General features: G+C 37.1%; 1 protein-coding gene across 3 annotated transcripts in view; it reads left to right on the top strand.

Moving 5' to 3' along the window:
• NEBL (nebulette) overlaps positions 1-11,910 on the top strand; it is a 278,197-nt gene extending 266,287 nt beyond the window's left edge. For all 3 annotated transcript variants that reach the window (XM_052803980.1, XM_052803987.1, XM_052803995.1), the window contains 2 exons: positions 1,427-1,542; positions 6,942-11,910. In XM_052803980.1, the coding sequence (XP_052659940.1) occupies positions 1,427-1,542; positions 6,942-7,118 (293 nt within the window). In that variant the 3' untranslated portion in view covers positions 7,119-11,910. The remainder of the gene's footprint in view (positions 1-1,426; positions 1,543-6,941) is intronic.
• Positions 11,911-13,072: the final 1,162 nt, after the last annotated feature.

Genomic DNA, 13,072 nt, shown 5'->3' with positions numbered 1-13,072 from the left:
TACATTAGCTTTGCTCCTTTTTGATTCTGTGTGTGATGGGTGCTCCTGAAGTGGTTCTTACTTCCCAGCAAGACCAAGAGATGTATCTCAGAAAGTGTCAGACTGCTGAATGATTCCATGTTTGAAGATTTTTGACTCATGGGCCGCATGGTCTCCATCTCCTGTAAGCAAAAGATGGCTTTTGTCAGAGGAGTTAGAATACCAGCTAGATGGACCACTTGAAGAAGTAGCAACAGAAATGCATTTTCTTTTCAGTGTAGCTAAATGAATTTCCAGTTGAACTAGTAAAATTCTGGTAAACAACAGTGGGCATGGGCTAATAACCTCCATATAAGCCAGAAGTCTTTATTCTCAGAGTGCGTGAGAGTCTTCAAAACATGCACAAATGTGCGGTGACTAAACTTTTAATCTTTAGATTTTGAAAACCACTTCAGTCTCTTAATTTTGCTTTAAAAATGCTTATTGGGTTTGCTAGGAAAATAGTGAGTAATCACTTATGCTGTGCTTATTTCTCACAGATTTTTTGATCAACCATGTTTTTAACGCATTCTGTTTTGGTCTTGCTGAAGTAAGGTGTTTGAGCAGTTATGGAAGGTTTACGAATGCTTTCCTAGTAAGCTGTAGAGGTAGGGACTCCTTGTTGGTTGTATTAATAACTCTTTCAGCAGATCTTGGTACAATAAAAGTCAACATGTTAATGATTAGCATACAGAATTGTTAAAATAATGTAATTGTTAACATAATGTGAATAAAATATGTGTGAAAGAGATGGAACAATTCTGTGGTAAGAGGAAGATACTGAAAAAGGTGGACTTGGAAATACTTAAGTAACCATTGATCTCTGTGTTTGGCTAAGAAAGTTGGTGGAATCAGAATAAACTAAGAAACCCAACCGTGGGCTCACTTTTTTACATTTCTATCTCTTCCTGTGAATCACAGTCCTTCTTTGTTCATAGCCCAATAAATATGAGTTAGTTTGCAATGAGTTAAGAACTAATTGCAGAGAATTTCTACTGAAACATTTCAAAACTGTATTAGTATATAGCTTTTTTCATCAATCTTTCCTTTAAAAATGGCAGTTTATGGCACATGATATTTAGTCCGTCATCTGTGGCAGTATCAAAATTGAGTTAGTGGTGTCTCAAGCTTTTGTACACCTTTTTGTGGTCAGACTTCTTAAGATATGTTGAGCTTTTCTTTCCAACTAACCTTGACAGTGTTTGTGGATATATTGCTATGGCTTTGGCTACATTTATGTGTAATTCAACCTATGGAAAGCCTTATGTTGTATATGGAAATAATTCTGAACTGTTTCATACTGAGGAACTGTTATTTACAATGCAAATAATCTACAGTTTCTACAAAATGCTAGATAAGGACTTTTTTAAAAACTTAATTAATGTGTCTGTATTTCTTTAACACACAGCCCCTGTTCTCCCTGGGGCATATCAGCAAAGCCAGTCCCAGGGATATGGATACATGCACCAGACCAGTATGTCATCCATGAGGTCCATGCATTCACAGCCTCATTCAGCAGGTCTGGTGAGTATTGGATTTAAAGAATGATTTTATTTGGTAAGCGACATCATCAGCTGTTGTGAAATCTCTTAAATGAGTGAATTGGTATGCTTGAGTTCTGTAGTTGGGCTATTTGACTGTCCTAGTCCTAAATGTAAGTGATAGTCCTCAGATATAAAAAAGATTAAGTGACTGAGGGCAGTGGCAAGAACTTTCATGTCAGAATGCATTAAAAAAAATTATTTATGATCTCCAGAAGGCAGACAAATAACTGGATCTTCTATCTACTTAAAACAAATAGTAAATGCTTGGACAGTATTTCACCGGCTGAGCTTTGATGAATTCAGGCTTCTAGCACTGGATGAAAACCACAGTCTTTTATGATGACCCTGTTGGTTTAAATTTGTTTCAGATTTTTTGACCTGCTGATTTTGTACTTACATAAACCTACCTCAGACTCCATATTGGTGTGCCCTTCCTAATTCAACAGGAGAGTCATGCATGCACTTGTGCCTGATCCAAATCGAGTTATACTGCTGGGCGACTGAGAAGAAGCTTTATCATGAAACCATGGCCACAGTCATGAAGTTCTTAATTGTGCTGGATGGGAATGTAAAGCTGGAGTAAATATTTCATTTTAGAAGTAACTGGTCATGGAAGGAGAGCTGAATGGGTATTCAGCTGGAGTTTTTAGGAAATTGAGCTTCTTTTTCCTTTTTGAACTCTTTACATATAAAGTTCAGTTTTAATGGTTATCATATTATTTTTTATCATATCACTGCCTAGAGATTTCATAGTTCAGATCCAGTCACCTTTTACCTTAAAAATATTGACTTGTAATTTTGAATTTTAAACTATTTTGAATGGATGTATATTTACTACCTCAGTCACCTCTTTAGAGATGAAATATTTAATTATGAACTAAACTGAGAGCTTGCTGAGCTGAAAAAAACTGTTTTCAAGATTAGCTGAAACTTGTGTTTTTCTTTAAGACCGAAACTCCATGGCATTTTATGTTGTAAAGATCATGATGTTCTATGAGGTTTGGGTGCTTTCAGGCTTGCCAGTTTCTCAGCTGCTTGGGGACTGAGGGGGCTAACTTGCTGGGAAGTCTGGGATCCAGATACCTGCATCTTTTGGTGAGCCAATAACCTGAGAAACTCTTTGGACACCTGCATGACAGCTGTGAGGCAGCTGATACTGGAATCAACCATTAATTTCCAAGGATATCGCAAGGCACCTGGGGAGCTGGCTGCTTTCCAAAAGGGCCAGAGTCCAAAAAATGGGAGACCTGGAAGCCTGGGCTTTGCCAGCAGATTTGCTAGTCAGTGGGGAGCAAAGCAAACACTCTTCAAATCCAGCAGACAGAGAATGGAGATGCCTGCAAATCTCAAAATGCACTTAGCAGCCTTCATAGCTATGTGGGCAGGTAGATGGCTACTATTTTCCTGATATTTCTATCTCCCAGTGACTGACCTGGTGGGCTACCTGTTGAAACAATATCATTTCAGTCATCTTGAGAATCATCATTTGCCTCTTCTTCCAGAACGGGGAATGCAAAAGTAAATAAGAAAAGGAAGAGAGTGAAGTTAAAGCATTTAAGAAATAAAGGATTGACTGTCTCCTTTCAACAGGATTTCTTATCCCTTTTGTGAAACTGTTATAATTTGACATTCTTTTAAGGGATAATAGTTGTTTATCATGGGAAAAAAGGAAACAGCAGCTGATCTTATCACACCCCAGGGTGATGATTCTGCTCCAAAAGAGGTATCTCAGATACAGCTAGAAGCCTGGCATCCTCCCTTGCCTTTCCACTTTCACATCAAAAGACTGTCTTTTCTTTAGCTTGTGCATCTTATCCAGGTGTGCTGGGCATGTTACACTCAGCTATTGGGGTGGCACAAGGGGTTCCCAGTGTGTGCTGGAGGAAACTTCTGGTTGGGGATGTGTTTAAGTGTAGCGATTTGCACAGACTGAAGATGGAAGGCAGCCTTGGAGTGCTTTTCAAATGGAGTGTGGACACACACTAGGAGATCTGATAAACTTAAACACTGTTAGGTTCATTGCTTTCAGCTGCCTGTTCGGTTCTGGGCTTGGAGCAGTACTGCCAGAGATGCAGCCATGTCTGGCTAAGCCAGGCAGAGGGAAGAAAGAAGAGAAGAAAGTAAGAAGGGGAAGAGACGGGAGGAAAGAAATCCCAGCCTGAATACTGGTCTCAAAGCACAAGCAGTTTTTGAGACTTAATGGAAAGCAATGAAGGTGACAAAGCCACCCATAAGTTTGGCCAGGACTTCTCTAGGGTGAAGGTGATTAAGATCCCATGGTTTGTATCAGGGTGGGGATGATTGGAGAGTTAGCTGCTGTAGTAAAACCTACTCCTTTCAGCCGGTTTGTTGCACTGTTATCAAATCAGGGTCTCAAAAGACATAAGTTCATTTTATAATTATGTCCACCGATTTCCTGTACTGAGAAATAGAAATTTTCTAATTTCTAAATTTTCAAATTCTGGTTTATTTAATTTTGAGCATGATCCTAACGCAGTCTCGGGGTAGATTTTTTTCCTACATAAATTGTGTTATTTTCTAATTCTTAACTTTTGCTCACTTTCTATGAGCAGTTTTGCATAATGGGCTGAATTATATTGTTGCTCAGAGTACAGAATGTTTTATAACAGACCCCTGAAGGCTCTTTGCTTCTTTGGAACATAACAGAGGGTGTTCTTATGTTTTTAGATAACTAAAAGTGATAGGAAAGCAAAACCTAGGTTGCGAATTGGCTTTCCTTGATAGCTGTTCTATGTGAAGGACACTGCAACAGGTACTTTTCCTTGCAAGGAGCAATCCATAGAATAAGTATCAACTGGTGGATGAAGTGGAAATATGCATCTATCAGCTCACATCTGGCTGGGGAGCTGGGAATATGAGAGCTGGGCTTCAGTACTTCATATGCACAAGACTTACTGTTCTGTCTAAGCAGTAGCTGCAAGTTAGACCTTTGAGGAGGTGGGAGATAAGTGAGTATTTGACTGTTTTACAAAAACCCCAACCTTTTCTTATACCCTCTTGTGCTCTCAGTACTTGCTACACTCACTACTGACAGAGAAATAATTCACTAAAATGCATTTTAAAAATCCCTGCTTGGAGTCCTTTAAGCATTGTAATTCTCAATTATATAGCCCAGACTACACTCTGAAGTGATAATTAGGCATTAAATGCTAACAGGATTATTATGGAGATTTCTCCTGACAGCCATTTAGCACCTAATTAGGTGTTAAGGCCATAAATTTAGGTTTCTCAGCAGCATTTAGGGCCCTAATAAATTTTTTTAAAGTTTGAAATTACTAGCTTGTCTTCACAACTGTGCTACTACAGTGATGTAGTCAAGCTGCCTTAAAGGAGACAGCACTAGTATGTCCTATACCATGATGTTCTAAGGATGAGTGAACATCCTTCTGGGTGAGTAAAAACTTAACTGTTTTTTTCCAATTATATGTTACTTTAATAAAACATTTAATCTCTTGCCCCGGTCTTTGCCCATTTAAGGGAGACATATAAGCATGGCTCAGAGGAAAATCTATTCTCTGCCTTATGCCAGATATGGACTTACTACCATTTTTCTTAAATGGACCTTTTTTTGAAATAAATTCTTTAAAGGACTAACTGCTGCTGAGCTTGTTATAATAGCATATTCTCCACTGTTTTTTTTGGAGTTAGTTTAAGGCTGAGTAGAGAGATCAATTGAAATAGTTGGAAAAAATAAAATTCTCAAAGGCACAGACCATTCCTTAGGGTCTTCTGAGCACTGGTTTTCTAGTTTGTGAATCTTTAAGGAATTTTTGGTGATGATAGAACCCTCCCAATTTGTTGCTTCGATGTAGTGCATAAACAATGATGCTTTTTTTCATCACTTTCCATGAACACTTGGAAGACATTAAGGAACCACCAAGAAACCACATACCTCTGGTAGAAGATCACTTTTGGTCGCAGCCTGTAGGGCGGCAACGCTACAAGGCATGGCAGAGGACAATTATACAGAGCAAGACTCAAATACAGTTCAGAGTAGGCTTGTCAGGAACGGTAGTGGTCTCCAGTGTTTAACCAGGAGTTGATTTCTCTGTAGTGTTTAATCTGCACTACCAATGATAAAGGCAGAATCAAGACAAAAGTGTATTTCTAGCATGGGAACAGTAATAATGCGTTGCCCTATAGTGTTTGGATTAGATGATCCCACATTTCCAACATGTGACAAATGACTTACTGTGTCATGATCTCCATCTTTTCTGAAAATAATTTCATTAAAAACCCTCAACCCCTCATATATGAGATGGATTAAAATTAATCCAGAGCTGTTTTCCTCAGCTGGGAAGCAGAAAAAAGTTTGCTGTCTCTTAAAAGGTTCAGACAGTAGTACTAGGCATTAACTCAAACATTGACTGTTTTTACCTTTTTTTCTCTTTGAATCATTGTAGCAGAAAAATTGAGCTAGATATGGTGAAATATCAAAAATTGCTGGTAGGGAAATTGAATATTATCAGTGATGCTTGAACTGCTCTTGACTTCTGTCGAGAGACAGGGTAAGGAAAAGAAAGTAGCCCTGGGAATTTTAAAATGAGCTAGTTTTTTTGTTCTGTTAAGATACAGGAGTAGACTGTTCCCTCTGAGTTTGAAAATCCACTTTGAATTCCAGCATTTTATTGGTTATGAGTGGAAATAAATACTCTATTTAGAAAGAAAATGAAAGTTTTGGCTTACAGTGGACAGAGGTGTAGAGAAATTTGGCTTAGCTAATGATAGGCCTTGATGTTCTGTTTAGGTCGATCTTTTATCTGAATATGCAAAAACGAGTATTAATAAAAAGTATTTTTGCAGACTTTTAAAAATCTTGTCTCTTTTTTCATTAGATAGTAATACATTCCTAATTCTTAATTTGGGGTAAAATCCTAATGAAATGAAGGACATTCAGTGAGATGGCAAAGTTAATGACCTGGATGAAGAATGTGTTTCTTTTCTGTAGTGAAGATACAGAAGAAGCTATTTGGGAGTCATGCAAATAGGGAGCAGAAGCACAGCTAGCCATGGCTGGATGTAATGAACTGTTACTAGTGAATGTATGAAACAACAGTTGGAATATTTCAAGAGGCAGTGAATGGCTTGAAATCTGTTTGTATGAGGAGTTTGGACAATGCAGGTTCACAAAAAGAATTATTTTGGTACTTGGAAAAAGGGGCTGTATTCACTACCTATTTGACAGGGTGGAGGGTGTACTGTTTCTTTTCAACAGGTAACTTGTGATTTCTCTCTCTGCCTTGTTCCCTCCCTCTGTTCTTTTTCCTGCTCTTTTCATTTTCTTTGTGCAAAGAAGAGAAGGAATCTATCTCTGTTTAGGCTTGAGACTTTACAGCCTTGTTTTCTTTCCTTCAACAGAGAACATACAGAGCTATGTATGACTACAGTGCTCAAGATGAAGATGAAGTTTCCTTCAGGGATGGTGATTATATCATCAATGTGCAACCAATTGATGATGGCTGGATGTATGGTACTGTTCAGAGAACTGGGAAAACAGGAATGCTTCCAGCAAATTATATTGAGTTTGTTAACTAATTTTTGTGTCTAGTCCTTTGAGCTTTATTATGATTTACTCAAAACCTAACCTTTTAGAAAAAGTCAGAAGAATCTTTTAAGAGTACATGTTCATTACTTTATCACTGCTGTAACAGTCTGCATTCTCACTCAGAATCCAATTTAGAGTCCTTCAAAGTAAAGATAAATAATCAACAAGAAGCTCAGAGCTTTGAAAACAGCATTGCATATAATAGCACTCCCTCAAAATGAAAAACTTATATGGAAGCCTGGTGCTGCCAATCCTATAAAGGTTTTAGTCAATTAGTTGTAAGGGGGAAATACCTTTTCCCTACACTTCAAAGACATTATTTCTCTTTATAATAACAACCATAAAATCGATTCACTTCTTATGGCACTCTGAAGTCACAGGAGGTTAACACACTGAGTCTGAACACATCTTCAGATTATTAGGGAGGTGTTTAATGTTTGAGCAGTTAGCATCCGAATAAAAATAAAAATGCTAAGTAGATAATTCAATCATTTGAAATAATGACAAGTAATATGCTACTAAAAAAACCAAACAAAACCCCCTACTGCCCAGCAGCCTTACAGTAAACAGGTCTGTTTTGACAGCAGAAATTTCCTGACTCTTGCACACTCACATTTATTCCTGGATTACCCATTTTCTCTTATTTCCAACAGTGACCTCTTCTATCAGCTTTGCTTGCATCCCAGTCCATCAGTTAGATCCATGCCTGGATTCATGGTTCTTTAGCATCTTTTCCACAGAAAAATCCTTGCAAAGACTATCTAGAGTATAAAACCTGTCAACTCTTCTGTTTCCTTCTAATAATACTTAGCATTTAAATAAACTTCCATTAGGGCAATGTACAACAAATACTTCATGTTAGTTCCTTTACCTTCACCTGTACTGCTGTAAATAAATATCCTGTGTGAGGCCCCAGTGCTGTGCAGTCACACAAAGCCTGCAGTTACATCCCTCCTTCTTACCACAGGTAACTCGCTTAATGGCTGCTTTGCTGATGAGCTAATGTACCTACCCCTGCTTCAGAAATACTTGCACATCCATTGAGGAGAGGAGGAGAGCTCTGGTTATTGTAGTGCATTTCAGCTCAATGGTCTATTGCCTCAGTTTCCTCCAGAAATCTTGGTGATCCAACAGTGGGTTGTACGCTTGCCAAATGATTAACGATGGAGAAATATTATGTTTTCTTTTACCGATTTAATCTTTCTCATAACTGACACCGAAGGGAAAACTAACTAAACAGAAGTCCAGCATACTCCATGCCATCATGCTTCAGTTTAGCCATCCATAGAAAACAGTAAAAATATTTTGCTGGCAAACCTTCAGATATGCTATTTGGTGTCCGTTAACTTATGATCAGAACTGAGAGATCCAGGTCTTGGTCTGTGAGGCTGAGGAGAGGATCAAATAGCTGGTGACATAATGGACCTGTAAAAGGGACTGTATCAGCAGGCTTGGGTCACAGGGAAGGTGCTTTTCCTTTGACTGGATGCCAGGAGGGTGCCATGTTCCTTCCCAGGGAGAAACTCTGGGAGGAAGGACAAAAGAGTTAAAGATTCACATGGGAACTTACTCATGTGGATGCATACATGTGCAAGGAAGAAGATGTTTTTGCTGATAGTATAATTCGTGGTGTTCAGCCATCTGCTAGAGAAGTTAATTTTGGAGTAGGTCTCAGAACATTGAGCTTGCACTGGCTTTCTTCTGTTTCTGAAATTTTTAAAGTAGAATTAAATATAGAGTTTACAGACAATTTTGTATTTCTCGTTTCACAAAGTAAGCAAGCCTGCAATGTCTATTTAAAGAATAAAGAAAGAATGCAGTATGGTGGTGTTATGTCAACTGAAAGTTATCAATGCAAATACCTGCTAGTTCTATTTTTGCATACAATTAGGAATTGGAAAGCTTATGCAATTTTTTTTAGGTGTTGCTAACATAGGGCTGATCCCAGCTGCCAAACAGGGTAGAATGACTGCGTTAAAAAAAAAAAAAAAATTAAAAAATGACCATGACTGTGGAATTGCCTGTGCTTTCTTGTCAGCTGCCTAATTTCAAGGCTAAAGCTGACCAGGAGCATCTAACTTCAAAAAACGTGGTTTAAAACTAGGAATGCAATACTGTAAATGTGCAATCTGTATGGGTGCTGTCATTTAAAATTCTTGAAAGTTTTGCATATAGGGCTGCTGCTGTGACAGACCCTTATGCATTACTGGTGACTTCCACATTAAATTAGCAAGCTTTGCAAGTCAAATGGCTTTTCAAAAGGCTGTTGTGGTAAGCTGAGCTAGAAGCTCTGAAGCAAGCAGTCTGCTTCCTTGTTGGTTTTCATCACCAGCCATCAACATCAAGGAGAGGAATCCCATCTTACGATGGCTGGCAAATTTTTCTGATGATGCCTGAGGCAGAATTGGCTATCCCTTGCTGCTGTGCTGCTCTATTAGCTGTGTAATGCTGACAACTGTAAAAACAAATTGTCAGTTTGTTAACCAGATATGAATAAAAAGAAATATAGGGAATAGATATATTGCATCAAGTTGCAATTTTTACTGACTTATAAAAAAGAAAGTCTCCACCTATAAATACACTAGCATTCTTCCTAAGTGAGGAGACAGCTTACAGTGAACACTGTAGGTATAGTGAAGAGTAAATCAGAAAATGAGCATTTGATGACATTAGAGAACTATGTTATGCTAAACAATGGAAATAAAATTTCCTTTATGAATTTTGAATATTCATTAGCCTGGCAAAGCAGCTAAAGCAATTTGCAAAATAAAAAAGGTCAAGAAAACAAAACAGTATGTGAATTGTATTTCTCTTGAGAATGGTATGTCAGCAGAATTATTAAGATCTGTTTTAAGTTACTTATTCATGTAGTCAGGTTTTTATGTTGTATATGCTTAGTAATTTGTGTTCATGTGGAATGGTTCCTGCTTTTTGATATAGAACAAACTTTAGTGTCATTATGCAGCTTTGTTCTAAGCAATGCTATCAAAGGCCCAAAATTATCAGAGTGCAATTATAAAAATGTTTTTTAAGATCTAAAATTTGTAAGGTAGAGAAAGTAAGTTGGCAATTAAATTGTGCCAGCACAGGTTTTACAAGGCGTATGTTGGAGCCTGTTACATGCAGTGGGATATAGGGGTGAACAGATGTTATATGCTGTCTTGTCACCTTTAAAGTTATGTATTCCTTTTTAACACAGCATGTTCCCCTCACTGTACTTTCTTCCTGTAGACAACATTTTTGTGGGGAAAGGAAAAGACTTTTAAGGAGCCAAATTTCCCAAGATGTTCCAAAGTTCAGGTTGGAAGTTCACACGTTCCCATTTTAAGCATTTTAGAAATAAAGAAGATACAATATGCTGTAATTCTTGCTAACATGAGTATAAACATGGAAAACAACACAGAGCATATTCATACATATATACAAGAACAAATGGGTGCCTTGCTTTTCATTACTCTTTCTTGCCTGGCTAATCTTCATTTTCTGAACAAAGCTACTTACAGATACTGCAGCTGTAATTTTTCATGATGGAACATTAGCATTTAATCTTGATGAAACAGGGTTTCCTTGATTACATTTGACATACCATAAACCACTTCAGCAGATTGGGATTTGACAGAGAATCACCTCCCATGGATTATATTTTTGACAAATATGTCCCTACCAAGTGTTCCTCGGGGATATGGAAGGTCTCCAATACTTGGGAAAGGTAATAATTCTAGTTTTAACTGTACAGTGACTGCATGTCATCTTGTACAATGAAAAAGAAATGACAAATACAGAAGTCTTTGGCAGAAAGTGGTACAGGGTATAAAATGTTAGATTTTAGTTATGTTGATTAATACTCCATTTAAAATACAGAATACGCTTTAGTTAGTAAATGTTTAAATAATATACTGAAACAGACAAAAGATGCTGTTGAAAGAAGATCTCCAAACTGATGTGCTGGCAAATGCAAAGTACTGGTGAGCTGTAGAAGATTAAACCATTTTGCAATGCTTTAGTGATTTTCTCCAGCTTTATGCCATAGGAACCCCATCTCTCCTTTTGAAAGAAAACCTGAAAGCTATATTTCCTAAACTGCCTGCACTACAACAGTATATTCGAAGGAATTTCATATGCTTCTTGTGTCTGATAAATAGAATTTGCATATTGTACTTAAGTTGTAATCCAGTTGTTGTTGACATTTGTTTAATTATTATTATTTTAGGGGGGGAAATAAGCTATACTGTAGCATTTCAATCGTGTATTTAATATTACTATTAGAAATTGCTAGACCATTGGAAGACAGCAATGACTGTATTGACATTGATTAGCATGATTTGGAAACTCTCTCAGCTGTTGGTTTTTGCAGTGTGACATAAAAAGCAAAAATGAACCGCTGTGCAGTTTGGCTTATGTTTGCTTTAAAGTGTGTAAAGTTTTAGTTATTTTGCAAAACTGTACTGTATTTGGGAGTATACAGTTATGAAGGTAACAATTGTTTTTCAAAGGACAGATATACTTACTCTTGGATCATATGATGTATCATCTTAATTTGGCTTTTGTTATGCAGAAAGTTAACACCAGCTATTAAAATATATTTTAGTAGAAATGCTTTAATTCCTGTTTCTTCCTCTACACTGTGAATATTTAAGCCTTGGTGGACTAGAGCAACATCATGCTGCCCAAAGTACTAACCTATGCAAACTAGTTCACATTTTAGTTGATGTCACAGTGGATGTAACATAACAATTTATTTTGCATAACATTAAACGTCATTCAAATAAAATATTAAACCCAGCACTATGTATGTATTATATTCATAAACAATACTCTGCAAAGCTACCATGCCCATTAATATAAGCTATCAAAGATGTATATTGTTTTAACTAAGGAAGCTTTGAGTTTTCAAACTTCAGTAGAATATTTAGCACTATTATTCTTCAAGCTTGATCTCAGAAAATAGTTTCCTAAAACACCATTTTATTTCAGAAGTGCCCTCTCCTCAGAGGGTTAATTTGCTTTTGCAGTCTGTATTTGTAACCCTTCAATAGAACAGGGAGTTACAGTCCATGTCCTTTGGTTTGTTTAAATAAGCAAAGGTAGTAAGTAAGTGCAGGAGGTCTGCTGATTTGAGTGATACCAGTTTGCTGGTCTTTGAACAGGCATTTGGTTAGGCATGCTCTCAGTGCAACACTAACGAAAACAAATTGGATTACCGGCCTTTTCAAGACAATTTTATATACAAATGTGGTCCTTGGGTTATCTTTATTCACGTACACAAGTAAATTATTTTTACAACATTGTAAGAAAGTTTAAGTTAAAATAAAATCCAGAATTATTTTGGAACTGCTGTGCCTGTAGTTGAAGAAGATTATTATGCATAGGACCGTGTTTTATTTATTTGAGTGTTAAGCATACAGTCCAATGGACTGCATTAGAATCTTTTAATTTTTATCAAGTGTTAGTTTGAAGAAGGCTGTTAACAATGAAGGAGGACAAATGGCAGCTACAAATGGAGCCGGTTAGTTCATTCTAGGTAAGTGACATACAGTTGCTACCACATTAATTTTCTCCTTTAAGAAATACATGTTAGCATTTTCTATGAAGCTTAATTAGTTACAGAGCTTTGATTCCATGTTCTGTGGTGCTTTTATATGTTGAAATGCTGCCAGTATAGCAAAATCCAATTTTTTATATATACTGTAGCAAACAGCAGTTTTCAATAGGAAAAAGATTTAAGAGCTGCCAAAATGGACCTCAAGTACTCGGAATGTGTTTTATTTGTAAATCCCTCCATAATCTGCTAGAGCAACTGGAGTACTTGATTTTCTATTTCTAGCCTAAATACATATTTCAGGTGAAGGTTCTCCTCCTGAGAGCCACTGATTTGAAGTTGGTAGGAGTTGTGTGTTTGGCATCTGAAGAATTATGTCCTTATTCAGTAGCAGTGTCAAATCTA

This window comes from Harpia harpyja, chromosome 1 (assembly GCF_026419915.1).
Source record: "Harpia harpyja isolate bHarHar1 chromosome 1, bHarHar1 primary haplotype, whole genome shotgun sequence".
In the NCBI taxonomy this organism is placed as follows: Eukaryota; Metazoa; Chordata; class Aves; order Accipitriformes; family Accipitridae; genus Harpia; species Harpia harpyja.
The sequence above is the reverse complement of the archived record's forward strand: the minus strand, read 5'-3'. Positions and strand labels throughout refer to the sequence as shown.